A 15,443-nucleotide genomic window follows, 5' to 3' on the forward strand; every position below is an offset into this window, starting at 1 on the left:
GTTTTTAGTTCTTTGTGATGTTTGTATTATTGTACTTGTGTGAGTTATTCTATGGATTCTAGTTTCGATCCCTTGCCCTTCATGTTTCTCTGTGTCCTCTCTGTTCTGTGTAAGTCTGTGTCTGCATGTTTGAGTTCCCCTCTGTGTCTCTCGGTTCTTAGAGTCCTCTGCCTTATGGTTTATGTCTCTGTTTCTTAGTTGCTGTCTCCACTGTGTCAAGTTCGCGTCTCTGTGTGATCCTTCCTGTTTTACTTTGAAGGTCCGTGTCTTATGTGAATGTGTCCTGCTTTGCTTGTCTCGTCAGTCCTGATTTCTCCCAGCTGTGCCCTGCTTCTGTGTCTCATTCCCCTCGTTACTCCCCAGTGTATTTAAACCCTGTGTTTCTCTGAGTCAGTGTTGTGTCGTCCCTCATGCTGTGTGTGAGATTCTCCCCGTGTCTTCTTGTATGTGTTATAATTAGCTTTTCCCAGTTTAGTTTTGTATTGCTTGTGTTCTATTTTCCAGCAATAAAGCTGTGCTTTTGAGTTCAAGTTCTGTCCCCGTGAGTTTGCGTTTGGGTCCAATCCCTGCCTGCCACACAGCCGAAACATGACAAAGGTGGCATGTCTGGGACAAGACTGTAGACCTGCACAAGGCTGCATCAGCAAGAAGCTTGGTGAGAAGGTGACAACTGTTGGGGCAGTTATTCAGAAATGGAAGAAATATCAGTCGTTGTCTGTCTAGAACTCCATGCCTCATGGGTAAATGATGAAAGAACTGGTTCTTATACAGCACTTTACTACACTTCCGGAGCACTCAAACAGCTTTCTGTCACACACATTCATATTTCAATTAATCCATTGGAGAGCAACTTAGGGTTAGTATCTCGCCCAAGGATGTTTGGAACGGAGACTGGAGCACACAGGGATCAAACCACCGCTACAGCGATGAGGTGCAAACGGTCACAAGAAAGCTGGTGGGTCAGCTCAAAATGGGAGGAGCATGTTATTAATATCAAGGTATCTGGGGCCACAGTCAGTAGGAACACCATTGCTAACACACTACACCGTAATGGGTTGAAATCTTGCAGATCCGCAAGCAACAATTTGATAGATAGTTTCATCCCACTGCAACAGTCAAACCTGCAGCTACAGTTTATCCAAGCTGCATCCTCTGCAGCAGAAATGCAAGAACTGCATTACCTCTGAAAGAGTCATCTCCATGGATTCCCACACTTTAAATATCCAGCAGAACCAAGAGTATTTGCAGCCTCATACAAAAATAGCTGTTTTCCTCTTTAAACAAATTTACAGTGGGTGAAATCTAATGACTTACTTAAACTTCATTAAGGCTTAATTTTAGGAACATAAGCACGCTGATATACAGGTGGATGCCTGCTATAGCCAGCAGTTGTCTTCTAGGCTTTAACTATATTATTTTGAGACACTTATGATGATGGTGATGCAAATGGATTGTGTGACAGATAGAAAGGTTTGTGCTCCAGTTTTAGTGAGTAAAATTCTGCCCTTTAATCTGTCTATTGCTCAGCATAACTAGCAACTAGCTGTGCTTTTGGGATGTACCCAGATCTGTGGATACACCTCGTTATCCAAGATTGCCAATGAAACTCCACCCTCTTTGTCAAAGCTTGTCACCTGTGGCTCTAAATACCAACATGGCAGTGATCAAACACTGAAACCTTAAAATGCGTTCCACCAGAGTCAATTAAAGGAGACACGTTCAAATTCCTATTTATACCATTGCACGGCACAGAGGTTGCTCACAGGATAATCCTGTAGGAGTAAGCTGAGAAAAACAACTAAAATAATTATTAACACTAGCATCTAGACAAAAAATGACAACGTTTAAATGTGAACTTTGGGGGACGCCTTAGCCCCTAGCTTACTTGAGTCCCTGTGAAAGTGGTATTCTAGAGAGTGGCTTCACAGTGGCTAGTTCATGAGTCTGTCTCGGTGAGAAAGCTGGTTTACCCGACTGGACATATGACCTGCAGTCATAATTCTAAGTAAAAGCAAGGAAGTATTATTACCTTAATGATGTGCAAGTAATAACAGAAAATAGCAATAAACATAGCAGTTCTTGCGTTGTGTCTGACAAAGAAAGGTAAAAGAAAGAAAGACCTCCAAGTAAATAACTTGCCGCTCCAGCTCCTCTCCCACAGGAAAAGGGCTGCATTTATTTTTACATTAAACATAAAGGATGAACTTACATGGAACATATTTGACATAAGATTAAAAGAAAAACACCAACACAAATCCGACATACCTGACAAAGAAAGGTAAAAGAAAGAAAGACCTCCAAATAAATAACTTGCTCGCTCCAGCTCCTACGACCAAATACAAACAGTGGGGAAGAGGGTTAGCTCAACCCATCACAGCTTCCAAGCTAGCCAGAATTATATATTCATCCTAGCATTAATGGCCCCTAAAACACATTTGTGGCACACACATACTGCACATTTCTAGCATCTAACAAAAACAGGCACAATGATGACAATAACTGAACTAAAATCACAATCAGAAACAGGGTGGATAAATATACATTATATGAGCATTTTACAGTGTTGGGAAAGAAATGACACCAACCTCTCCTACAGGGGAATTGTAGAAAAGGGCCAAAGGGGTACACTGTATTTATATGGTTGCACCGAAGAAGAAGAAGAAGAAGAAGAAGAAGAAGAAGAAGAAGAAGAAGAAGAAAAAAAGATGAGGAGGAGCTCTAACTGATAATGAATCCGGTCTTTAAGTGATGACCTGATGAATCCTGCTTCCGGGCCCAAAGTAGTCTGCATGTTGTGTGTTGTGTTTTTAACATGTTTTAATGCTTTGTATCTTGTTCTATTTAATCTCAACAAGCCCCTAAAAACAGTCAGTGATCACTGTCGGCTTCTCTCGGTTTTTATTACCACTAATCATTTTAAAGCTCAGTTTTTAAACCCTTATATGTAACTACAACCCAGCCCATGCAGCAGTATATTAATGACTAACCTCGTATTGTGGATGGATTATCTCTGTGGTTCTCCTGACTGACATTTGGTCTGTTTACAGCATCCTGCATTTGCCCCTAACCATTGGGAACCCTCACATTAACTTTTAACGAGTGGAAAAAAGTCCTCCGTTCATTAGTGTTTGTCCTTCAGCTTTACTGTTTATGTTATGCTAACATAGCTTTGTCACGCTAGCGATCATGTAGCACATCATTTTAAACCAGCTAGCCCAACTTCAGTAACCCTACAAACGTCGCTGCTGTTTACTTTCCTGTCTTCATTTATGTTGGAAGTGATAGCAGAGCTGTACGTTTAAATTTTTTCAGAATCCCTCAGTCAGAACATGGTATATTATATTTAGATGGAAGCTAGCGAGCTAACTCCCTGCTAACTTCTAACTCCGTTAAATGTCATAAATTCAGTTTTCATGGATGCCTGGATGTTAAATTTAATCCGGTCGTTAAGTGATGACGTGAGGAATCCTACTTCCGGGCCTAAAGTAGTCTGCGTTTAATATGGCTTTTGTGTTGTTAACATGTTTAATGTTTTGTATTTTCTTCTATTTGATCTCAAAAAGCTCCTAAAACAGTCAGTGATCACTGTTGACCTCCCTCGGCTTTTATTACCGCTAATCATTTATTTAAGCTCAGTTTTTAAAACCTTAGGATGTAACTACAGCCCAGCCCATGCAGCAGTATATGAATGACTAACCTCGTATTGTGGATGGATTATCTCAGTTGTTCTCCTGGCTGAAGTTTGGTCCTTTTACAGCATCCTGCCATGCGATTACATTTGTTCCTGACCACCGAGAACACTCACGTTAACTTTTATCGAGTGGAAAAACAGTTAGCTTGTTTATATTATGCTAACATAGCTGTGTCACTAGCGGTCACGTAGCACATCATTATATATCAGCTACCCAAACTTCAGTAACCCTACAACATCACTGCTGTTTAGCTTTCTGTTTTCATTTATGTTGGAAGTGATAACAGAGCTGTACGTTTTAATTTCCAAAACCCCGCAGTCAGGACATGCTATATTGTATTTAGATAGAAGCTAGCGAGCTAACTTCCTGCTAACTTCTAACTCCGTTAAATGTCATAAATTCCGTTTTCATGGATGCCTGAATGTTAAACTCAATTGTTACACCTGGTAGAGCAGAACGCTGATCATTTTATTAAAGATGGAAGACTTTAGACAGTTTTTCAACTCTCAGTAATGCCATAGTGATCGTTTGATATATGGACCTGCAGCGGAGTTTAGGCCCAGACGCGGCTAGTGACGTCAGACTTTACGACCGGATTGTTACACCTGGTAGAGCAGCCACACTGATCATTTTGTTACAGATGAAAGAATTTAGACAGTTTTTCAACTCTCAGTAATGCTGCAATGATCATTTGACTTAGGGACCTGCAGCGGAGTTTGGGCCCAGACATGGCTAATGATGTCAGACTTAAAGACATAACTACAGGCTTGGAGGTCCTAACAGTCATGAAGACAAAGAAGTGCAAAACGAAAAAAGATGAAAAATAGATGAGACTGCAGCCAACAAAGTGGCAAAACAGCTGTGGACACTTTTTTAACAGGATCAGTGTGTTTGGAAACATTTTTTAACCCTCTCAAGGCAGGCGTTGCAGATTTGCAACAATTAAAAACTAACAACCTGACTACCCCACATACATATTTTATGAGTTTTTTTACTCAGAAGTACCACTGCAGGACTTGGTTGTGCATGAGAGGGTTAAAAGTAAATGGCATTTTACATTTTTGCATGAGCTCCCAGGACTATAATTAATAGTTAATGATAAATCAATCTTTTCCATTTAAAACTTTGTCTCTGGATTGCGTTAAGGGATATTGATGCCGCTTATTTCTTATCTTATCTCTAAGATGAAGGCTCCAGTTTCTAAGAAGCCCCTCCTTCTCTCTAGGAAGGCAATAAATCAGTAGCAGAGGATTTAGGATGGTTGTGGGTCTGCAGCAGCATAAACCTGTTACAGTGCTGTACTAAAGCTGCAGGGCTTTATTGCTCAACTGCTCCACGTTGCATGTAGGTTCAATAATGGGTAAGGGTTACAAACTGTATGAACTTTATCATTCTTTAATGATTTTTTTCCCCAAATCAGCTGTCTGATAAAGGCAAGAGGTTAAAGGGAAAAAAACTGCTACTGGACTTTTGCTATGCATGGATCCAACTCAATGCATGCCCGGCAGGATATAATGCTAAGTAACAGACTAATAAAATACTAGAATGCTGCTCACCAAAACTCCCATTAAAAATTATCCAAAAGGCGCCAACGCCACAAACATGGTTGAGACGTCCACATCAGTGACTTGATTTAGAAGGAGTGAAACACCATGGGTTACAACTGCCAGTGCTGGAACACCTGTCAATCAAAGGAGCCGCAGGCTTAACTGAAGGCCTTATCAGTATAACTCTGTGATGATTTCTTTTCACCCGCCTTACAGTTTCTATGAAGGAGAGGTTGTCCATACACGCTGTAAACGTGCTGTTTAATGCTGTAAAGTTGGCCATTGTGTGAGTCCACACTCATTGGAGCAATCCTCAAGTGGCAGCTTGAGGAAGTGCAGTTTTTGGCTTCATTTGTCAACCCAGTTGAAGCGAATGCATTCTGTAACTGTCATTATCATCCTAGTTATAATCATCGCTGTTTCTGCCACTTCTGAGCATCCTTGTAATGCACACGCCACCTTGGCCAGAAATGTGTTTTCATTATATTTTAAGCTAAAGATTAACCACTTGGAGTCCTTTTCCAACACACACAAAAAATACTCCTTCTCATGTCCTGTCTAGGACTTTTTGTGCACATCATTTTGCTTTTTTTGCTGTTGCTAATTGCTGAAGCTCATGCATTTAATTATGTTTTTTGTTTTGTTTTTTAGCTATCAATAAAATACACCACATAACCGAAATTGAGAGATTCTGTAACTTTCCACAGTAAGGGCAGTTTCAGTAATTTTCCACAACAGGGGTAAAAGGACAATGTTCAGTCCAGCAGTTTGGTGGTGCTCAGCTGCATGCAGCTACCTAAACGTTTGTTACACAACCTTGAGATCAATTGCACTTCTCTTTGATGCACTTTTGCACGTCTATTTCTGTGTTTCACGGCCATAACTGTACAGCTGCATTGTGCAGGGTTTCTTTTTTAACCTCCAATCAAAGAACAGTAAGGTACAGTAAAAACATAAGTCAGCATAACTATCAGTGGTATTAGCTGGTAAGTTTGTGTAGTGGTGCAGATGTTACTGATTACTGTGCATCCAAACCCAGATCTGGGAAATTCCATGACATCAGAAGAGTCCGTCCTTCTGTGTATAAATAGGACGGCTTAGTGGTAATGTGCAATAAAGAAGAGGCACAAAATAAGGCAGCATCACAGCTGGGAAATTTCATCAAATATGGAGAGACACATTAATGGTAAGACTTTTTCAGTGGAACTTTTAGTTTAGTTTGCAAAAGATCACTTATAACACTTATGTTATATGCACTTCACTTAGCACAAACTAGCACATGCTGCATCTTTTTAGGCGCTATAAATTATATTCTTTCATAAATGTAATGCTCTGATATGTTTAAAGTCATTTTGTATTTTTATTCTTTATATTTTATTCATGCACAGTAGAAATCAATCAGTATTCCTGCAAGAATAACAACTAAAAATGATGTTTTGAGCTTGATAACCTCATCAAATTTTGGAACAACACTCAGAGGGAAGGAAAAACATTTTAAAAAGTAAAAAAGTATTTTGAATTCTTTAACTCAGTTCCTCAGAAAGGCTTCCACACATCTAAACTTGTCGCTTTAAAGACCTTTAAATATTCTATTTGTTATCTCTCTGCACTGCTCTGTATCTGCTGGAAATAGCCCGGCCTTGAGATAACGCTAAAAGGAAAAAAACTGAATTTGAAATTGTTCTTTTCAAATTGAAAAGTAACATTTGTCTTTAATTGAATTACTGGAATGGAGTTCAAAAGATAAGCAGCAGTTTGTTTTGAGGGTGACTGAGTTCATTAAGTCCTACAATTTGGACTGTTGCCATAACTGACAAGGCCAGAGGTCAGTCAGCTCAGAGGTCAGGTGACAACTTGGACAATCATGCCAAAGGAGTGCAAGAAAGATATGACAAGACATGAGAGGGCATAGCACAGTGAGATTTTAAAGTTACACTTACACAGGGAAAAGGTAACGTAAAGTACAGTTAAGTGGCAGGTGACGCTTGAGCACAGGGTTAGTTCAAGCAATCCGCAGAGTCAGGAAGGGCTGCAATCAGCCTATCAGCTCATCTCAGTGCCAGCCCACATTATCTGATGACTCGGCTGATATGTTATGTGCATCCTATTGGCAAATTAGACATGGTGTGTGCTATTTATGCTGCTCCAACCTGCATGGAGTCGCTGCTGCCTCGACATGCTGCTTTGCAAACCCACCTCCCTCCACTGTTCCTTCTTTTCATGTTTTCTGTGCTCTCTCTGCCTTTTTGGTTCCCCACATGTGCATTTAGAAGGGCAGAGCAGATGGATCCTGCCAAATATGGGCATTTATGCAGCTGCTTTATTTTTTTATGATAATTATGCAACATTAAACTGGAAGTAACATTTGTGTAAAATCACAAATGTATAAAGCTGCCATCACATGAAAGCTGTTTCTTTCATTCATGATCTTAATGCCTCGAAATGAATTTGAAGTGAATCAAGAAATCGTTGGAATCAGAGGGAAAATTAAGAAACTAGAAGCAGGACTGGGTAATGAAGTGACATGTGTTGTTCCTTTCTTTTATTTTATGCAACAAGGGGACAAAAAAATGTTGTACTTATGAGACAGAGTAAGGCCCATTTTTTTCTTTTTTCTTTTAAGGTGTGAAGTCCTGCGAAAGCCAGGCCCCTGTGACACAACCTGAAAAATGTTCTCCAGCTGGCAGCTTTGATGTGAGCAGCTCCACTGCAGATGAACAAATAGCAGAGTCCTTTATCAGACAAGCAATGGAAATCATTGTGGACGAGGCAGTGAAGAAAGCCACCAACGTCCAAGAGAAGGTAACGCATTGTTGTATTTATTTATTATTTGAAATCCAGGGTATTTAAAATGGATTTAAAACATGGAATTCCAACTACTTTCTTTGAAAGTACAGTGCAATTATATTTACCTATAAATATTTAAAAGTTGGCACTCTAGAATAAGGGGATAACAAGTTTGTTTTTTACAAGAAACAGTTATAGTGTAAGTAATTTTACACAGATGGCAGCACGGTGGTGTGGTGATTAGCACTGTTGTCTCACAGCAAACATTTGAATTTCAAAAGGAGTTTACAGGAAAGTGCAGCGCACTTACAATGCATGATGTTATTCCAAAAAATTACCAAAAATTAGCTTGGCAGTACTTAAAACGATTATAATAATTTGTTACACTTGCTGTAACACACCTGAAGTTATGCAAGACTTAAAATTACACATGCACCACCTAAAATTAATTATGACTATTTAAAGACTACATACACTTACTTACAGTTTAAATATTCTTTGTTTCGTGTAGCAACCTGACATATTTATTATAGTGTACCTACATTTAAGTATTTGCGAATTTGCATGAAAATATAATTACATTTTAATTATTCATTCAAATTCCATTTAATTGCAGGGGATTATAAAATCCTTGATTATTTTATCTTACACCGTGCTTTGGCACAGCCCTTAAGTTTGAGCTGTATTAGCTTGTTTTTGTTTACTTGTTAAACCATATATATTATAGACCAACTTACCTGTGATTGGCTGGCCCTCCCTAACAAAGGTTGGTGTTCTCACATTTTAAAGACATCGACCCGTCATACAGAACAAAGACAAAGCTGTGAGCTGACACTGTAGTTATATTTAATATAAACATCCATCACTGTAACAGTATGTAAATGACCAACAATAAGGAAAAGCACTGGTTAGTGGTTGCATTTAAAATCAGCAGCATTTAAAAAACATTAACAACAGAACTGAATCTTAAAGTTATAATTATATTGTTTGTTTCTGTCTAAAGTAATCAAATTATATGTATATATATTTATATTTAATTTATATTTAACATGCTTTTTTTTAGTTTTGTCTCTTTAGATGGTGGATAGTGTAAAATATGCTTCAAGTATGGTTATTGGTTGACCTTGACAGTGACACCTCTGTGCCTGTTTTCCAGGTTTGTGAGTGGCACTCCCCCGAGCAGCTGAAGAAGCTGCTGGACCTCGAGCTGAGAGACAGAGGAGAGCCGGAGTCTGAGATCTTGCAGAGATGCAGAGATGCCATCAGATATAGTGTCAAGACCAGTGAGTGTTCATAACTTTCAGCGACTGCCTACAGTATATAACGGTGTGTATTTATGTTATGTGCATTTTTAAGCACCTGCTTTGGAGGAAAAACAACTAACATGATGTGCCCAAACCAAAAAGAAACAAACCAGAACTCTTATTGTAAACTTAAACTGAACATAAATTTGAACTAAACATTTTCTTGCCTTTACAATTTGTCATACTGATTTCTAATGATGACAGCTTCACTTTTGGTGCTTCTTCTGTTTCCCACAAGCCATATGCCATGCAATATATACCTGATTGTGTAATAATAAGCATCAGTGCTCAATGAAGCAATCTGTTCAATGCCCCAGTTTACAGGACATGAAAAAGCACAATCAGTCAGTAACTGAAGACAAAATGAATATCTCTGGGCTCTACAGACAGATTTGATGTAAGCTGTCTATATGCAATGCTCTTGGATTTAAAATTTAAGAGGAGAAAGTGTTAAGATCTGACAAATTTGACGACTTCCCAAATTTCAAGATCAGAGGAGCCTCTAAGTAGGTCTCCTGACAGCCAGATACATAATTGTTCATCGATGTGCTTGCATACTGAGTGACTGTGACACAAATTTGCATTGCACCAATATGAAGTGTATGATTCAGCACAAATGTTATCAAATTAAAAGGAAAGCCACACTAATAGTTAGTATATGATCCTAGCTGTGTACTGTATTTCTGTCCCATCTCTGTAGGTCATCCCCGTTTCTTCAATCAGCTGTACGCAGGGATGGAGCCCTACTCTATGGTGGCAAGCTTCATTGCTGAAGCAGTCAAAACCAATCTGTGAGTCATACAACTTACTGTAAACCTGTAAGTCACACATGGAGATATTTATGCTGTCCACTGCTCTGTCAGGAACTACACTACACATTAAATCATACGCATATGTGGTTTCCGTCAGGTACACATATGAGGTGGCTCCAGTGTTTACCTTAATGGAGGATGCTGTGCTCAGAAAGATGATCAAGGTGATTGGCTGGGAAGAAGGAGGTGATGGAATCTTTAACCCAGGTACACTCAACTTTATACTTGTGTGTCCAACTGGACATCAATAAATGGGATGTTTGAAATCAAGAAAGATCTTTATCTTAACAAGTAAAGTCATCTTGGGACAATTACCTTTCAGGTGGCTCATTGTCCAACATATATGCTGTGAACTTGGCCAGGTACCGCTACTGCCCAGATTTCAAAGAGGTTGGCATGTTTTCTGCTCCGCGACTGGTCATATTAACGTCCCAGGAGGTAAGTGTGGATAAGAATTAGGGTAAGCCTAGAGTGTTATTAGCTGGTTTTCCAGAAAAGATGTCACTGCCTGCATAAGATTCACTACAAACAAGCAATATAATAATACTCAGTATAACTTACCTCCAACACATAGATCACATAGATGACCACCCCTCCCTTAACCTGAACCTGGTTCTTTCTGAGGTTTCTTCCTGTTAAAAGGGAGTTTTTCTTTGCCTTGCTCATAGGGGGTCATATGATTGTTGGGGTTTTCTCTGAAATATTGTAGGGACTTTACCTTAGAATGTACATGTAAAGCACCTTGAAGCAACTATTGTGATTCGGTCCTTTAGAAATACAAACGAACTGAGCTGAATGCACAAGTTTAATGCTGGAAAGCAGTGATACTGTAGCCTGTTTCATACAAATATTAACTGAAGTAAACGGTTTCCTTGCTTCATTCAAGATTAAAGAGTAATTCATTAGGAAACATTAAAATAAAACCCATGAGTTATCTGGAAGTATTTGGTGTGGTTGTGGAAGCCGGCAACCAGCACAGGCATGCATATTTACTGACAAACTCTTGCTTAATCTCTTTCAGTGTCATTACTCCATTTCCAAAGGAGCAGCTTTAATGGGGATCGGCACGAAGAATGTTTATACTGTCCCAACTGATGAGAGGTGCACTGTCTGTTTCACGCACTTTCCTTTTTTCTTTAAAATTCCTGATAATCTATGAATGCAGAGAGACAGAGTAGAGTGACTGAATTGAGGTTGTCTCGTGTCTTTTTCAGAGGAAGGATGATTCCCTCAGCCCTTGAGGAGAAAATAAAGTTGGCAAAAAGTGAGGTTAGTCAACCATCTTATTTTCCTGAGCTACCATACAAAGAGTCTTGAAATGGGAAATGAGCCAAAGGATAATATCTCATTCTGTGTGCACAGGGTGCAGTTCCCTTCATGGTAAACGCCACCGCAGGAACCACGGTGCTCGGAGCCTTCGATCCCATCGACGAAATTGCTGACATCTGTGAGAAGCACAACTTGTGGCTACATGTGGATGTGAGCTCATTATTTAATCAAGTCGTTCATTTAATCCCTCCTGTCGCTCAGCGTTGCTCATCAGTACTTTCCTCTTCTGTCTGTCTGTGCTCAGGCATGTTGGGGAGGAGCAGCTATCATGTCTAAGAAGCATAAACACTTGTTAAAGGGCATCCACAGGTAAACACTACGTACAAATCCCCCTAAGCATACAATGTAGTAGCTGATTTTTTTCAGCGTGACACACAACTGCAACTCTCTGTATAATACATAGAAATATATTTTAATTTCTACAAGTAAGCGTTGTCATTTAATCGTGCAGATTTTTATTGTAGTCCCTATAATTTTATCTTGTGATTTTCATTCTTTATCAAAAGATCAAGACATACTATCTATACATCTGCAAACCAACTTTTCTGTTACTGGTAAATTTGGGCTTCAAAGAAGAACGTAAACTTGTAGAACTGCATCCTACTGAGGTGGAATGTAACCTCGCTCTGTCATCTTTCATTTGTTTGATAAAGAGTTGACTCTGTTGCTTGGAACCCTCACAAGATGCTGATGGCCTCTCTGCAGTGCTCTGCTTTCCTGGTCAGAGACAAAACGGTGAGTCTGATAAGTCTGATAAGTCATATTTGCTGAATGAAAAAACGAATACCACCAGTAAAACCAGCAAGAGTGACAGCAATGTCACAATGATCCACAATGATGTGCCACATCAACAGAATGTGAGTCAGGTGTTCAGCTGGGACAGATGCCCTTTACATCCTCTATCCTGTGTTTTCATTTCAGTATAATCATAAGAGATTAAATTTCTTTTTTCTTGTTAAGTCTTCCTCACTCTGCTCCCTCAGAGTCTCCTGCAGCGCTGCCACTCTGCTCGGGCCTCCTATCTCTTCCAGCAGGACAAGTTCTACGATGTCAGCTACGACACGGGGGACAAGTCGGTGCAGTGCAGCAGGAAGCCAGACGCCTTCAAGTTCTGGCTCATGTGGAAGGCTTTGGGAAGCAGAGAGCTGGAGCAGAGGGTGGACAGAGCCCTCGCCATGGCAAGGTCAGTGTGGGCAAATAGAAATTATCAGTTGTCCTTCACAGTAAAGTTATATTTAACTTTTACGTTTACTGTCTCACAGCCATGACTGCTGATAACAAGTACAGTTTTCCCAGTTTCCTTAATGTAGAAGGCAGTGCAACCACGTTTCATTGTAATATTAAAATTTCAGATCAATCAAGAAGACATTTTGATTTCTGTCTCTTTTTTAAACTGAACACTGAAACCTGACGTGATGCAATTGTAGGTATCTTGCAGAGGAGATCAAGAAAAGAGAAGGATTCCGTCTTGTGCTGGAAGTACGTACTTGCATATTCATACATGACTTGAAACTAAACCCCTAAAGCTAACCTTCATTTCCATCTTTAAGGCAGTATTATTTAAACTGTTTTTCTCTGCAGCCTGAATTTGCAAACGTTTGCTTCTGGTACCTTCCGCCAAGCCTGAGGAACCTTCCCGAGAGTCCTGAGCTCTGGAAGAAGCTCCACACTGTAAGGAGTTCATCACTGCAGAGGGTTATTTTAATGTATTCTAATGCTGACATGAAGAGATTATTCAGTTTTAGTTTGGCAAATGCATGAATTCTATTGTGATAAACAAGAAAAGTGTGACCCTCTCACACACTGCTGCCGGCTTTTGGTACATTAATATGGAGTAAAAAGTCACTGCAGTTTCCACCCTGCTCCTCTAGGTGGCCCCAGTGGTGAAACAGCGAATGATGAAGACAGGCAGCATGATGACAGGCTACCAGCCTCTTGGAGAAAAAGCCAACTTCTTCAGGATGGTTGTGATCAGTCCTCAGGTCAGCAGGCAGGACCTGGACTTTGTCCTGGATGAGATCCATAATCTGGGAAAGGACTTGTGATTAATGATCGGCGTATGCAAAGAGCCTTCCTATGACACAGATGGATCTGTCAGGAATTTTCACAGCACTATCAGACAAGTGATGCAACTTAATAACAAAGATGTCTGATTATCTGTAAATATTTCATCTGTAAATACCAACCAGACAACTAAAATAAATGTCAGAATTCCACACGCTGTATAACATTTGTGTTTTGTTTTGTTTTATCTAAATATATATTTGTCTTTCAGTAATGCCCATGTGTTTTCGCTCCCTGAATAATTATGTTATGCATTGTTATGCAGGCCAGTAACAGCCAAACCGGTCTTCATGTTTTCCATCCCATTCTTGTAAACATGACATGGTGTCAAAGATACTTTGAGGGAAATTTCTTTTAGCATGAAACATCAGGGTCACTGTAAACCCACAAAGTGCAGCTTTGGTCATAAAACAAGATCAACCTACGTAGTAATTATTCACACAAATATTTAGTAGAATAAAATGAGGAAACACTGATATTTCTTAGAAGGTGAAAAGTCAATGTGAATTTAATTCAATTCAATTTTATTTATACGGCACCAAATCACAACAGCAGTCGCCTCAAGGTGCTTTATATTGTAAGGTAGACCCTACAATAATGCATACAGAGAAAAAAACAACAATTATATGACCCCCTATGAACAAGCACTTTGGCAACAGTGGGAAGGAAAAACTCCCTTTTAACAGGAAGAAACCTCCAGCAGAACCAGGCTCAGGGAGGGGCGGGGCCATCTGCTGCGACCGGTTAGGGTTAAGTTAGAAAGAAAGGAAGACAGAATGGCTGTGGAAGAGAGCCGGAGATTAATAACAAGTGTAATTCATTGCAGAGAGGTCATAGTGAGTGAGAAAGGCGACTGAAGAAGAAACACTCAGTGCATCATGGGAATCCCCCAGCAGCTCACACCTATTGCAGCATAACTAAGGGAGGATTCAGGGTCACCTGGTCCAGCCCTAACTATATGCTTTAGCGAAAAGCAAAGTGTTAAGCCTAATCTTTAAAGTAGAGATAGTGTCTGTCTCCTGAATTCAAACTGGAAGCTGGTTCCACAGAAGAGGGGCCTGAAAACTGAAGGCTCTGCCTCCAATTCTACTTTTAAATACTCTGGGGGGACAGGGGAAACAAGTAAGCCTGCAGTGCGAGAGCGAAGTGCTCTAATGGGGTGATATGGTACTATAAGGCCATCAAGATAAGATGCGGCCTGATTATTCAAGACCTTGTATGTGAGGAGCAAGATTTTGAATTCAATTCTGGATTTAACAGGAAGCCAATGAAGGGAAGCCAGTATAGGAGAAATATGCTCTCTATTCTAGTCCCTGTCAGGACTCTTGCTGCAGCATTTTGGATCAACTGAAGGCTTCAGGGAGTTTTGAGGACATCCTGATAATAATGAATTGCAGTAGTCCAGCCTGGAAGTAATAAATGCATGAACTAGCTTTTCAGCGTCACTCTGAGACAGAATATTTCTAACTTTAGAGATGTTGCACAAATGGAAGAAAGTAGTCTTACATATTTGTTTAACTTGTGCATTGAAGGAGATATCCTGGTCAAAAATGACTCCAAGGTTCCTCGCAGTGTTACTGGAGGCCAAGGTAATGCCATCCAGTGTAAGAATCTGGTTACATCAATGTGTGTGATGCATTTACTGTAAGAGTCTGGAAAAGGCATGGATGTGATACTTGACCAGTTGTTAGTGGCACATTACCACAGAGACTGAAGTTTTCTTTTAATAATTATTCTATTATCTGTCGTTTTTGTGGCTTTGGTTGCATTTGTTTGTGGATGTTTTTCACACACCACCACCAGCATGTCATAAATTCTACATACAATACATACATATATGTGTAGATATATTTTGTCTGCTATCTCTGTTTGCTTTTGTCTTCCTTTCATTCTGGGCCCTCATTTATT

The 15,443-nt window shown here is 39.8% G+C and overlaps 1 protein-coding gene across 1 annotated transcript; it reads left to right on the forward strand.

Moving 5' to 3' along the window:
• The first annotated feature begins 6,105 nt into the window (after positions 1–6,105).
• On the forward strand, positions 6,106–13,696 carry LOC113032597 (acidic amino acid decarboxylase GADL1-like). The gene is made up of 16 exons (XM_026185589.2): positions 6,106–6,179; positions 6,279–6,425; positions 7,863–8,041; positions 9,183–9,309; positions 10,031–10,121; positions 10,240–10,349; positions 10,465–10,580; positions 11,164–11,243; positions 11,357–11,411; positions 11,505–11,621; positions 11,716–11,780; positions 12,125–12,206; positions 12,455–12,654; positions 12,899–12,950; positions 13,053–13,142; positions 13,343–13,696. The coding sequence occupies exons 2-16, from the start codon at positions 6,407–6,409 to the stop codon at positions 13,514–13,516; spliced, it is 1,557 nt and encodes a 518-aa protein (XP_026041374.1). The 5' UTR covers positions 6,106–6,179; positions 6,279–6,406; the 3' UTR covers positions 13,517–13,696.
• The last annotated feature ends 1,747 nt before the right edge of the window (positions 13,697–15,443 follow it).

This window comes from Astatotilapia calliptera, chromosome 11, assembly GCF_964374335.1.
Source record: "Astatotilapia calliptera chromosome 11, fAstCal68.1, whole genome shotgun sequence".
NCBI lineage: Eukaryota > Metazoa > Chordata > Actinopteri > Cichliformes > Cichlidae > Astatotilapia > Astatotilapia calliptera.

What these genes read in the sequence shown, in the direction of transcription:
- LOC113032597 (XM_026185589.2), top strand. An exon ending in GAAGCAGTCAAAACCAATCT is followed by an intron (nt 10,122 to 10,239) that starts GTGAGTCATACA and finishes GGTTTCCGTCAG; the next exon opens with GTACACATATGAGGTGGCTC. An exon ending in TAAAGTTGGCAAAAAGTGAG is followed by an intron (nt 11,412 to 11,504) that starts GTTAGTCAACCA and finishes CTGTGTGCACAG; the next exon opens with GGTGCAGTTCCCTTCATGGT.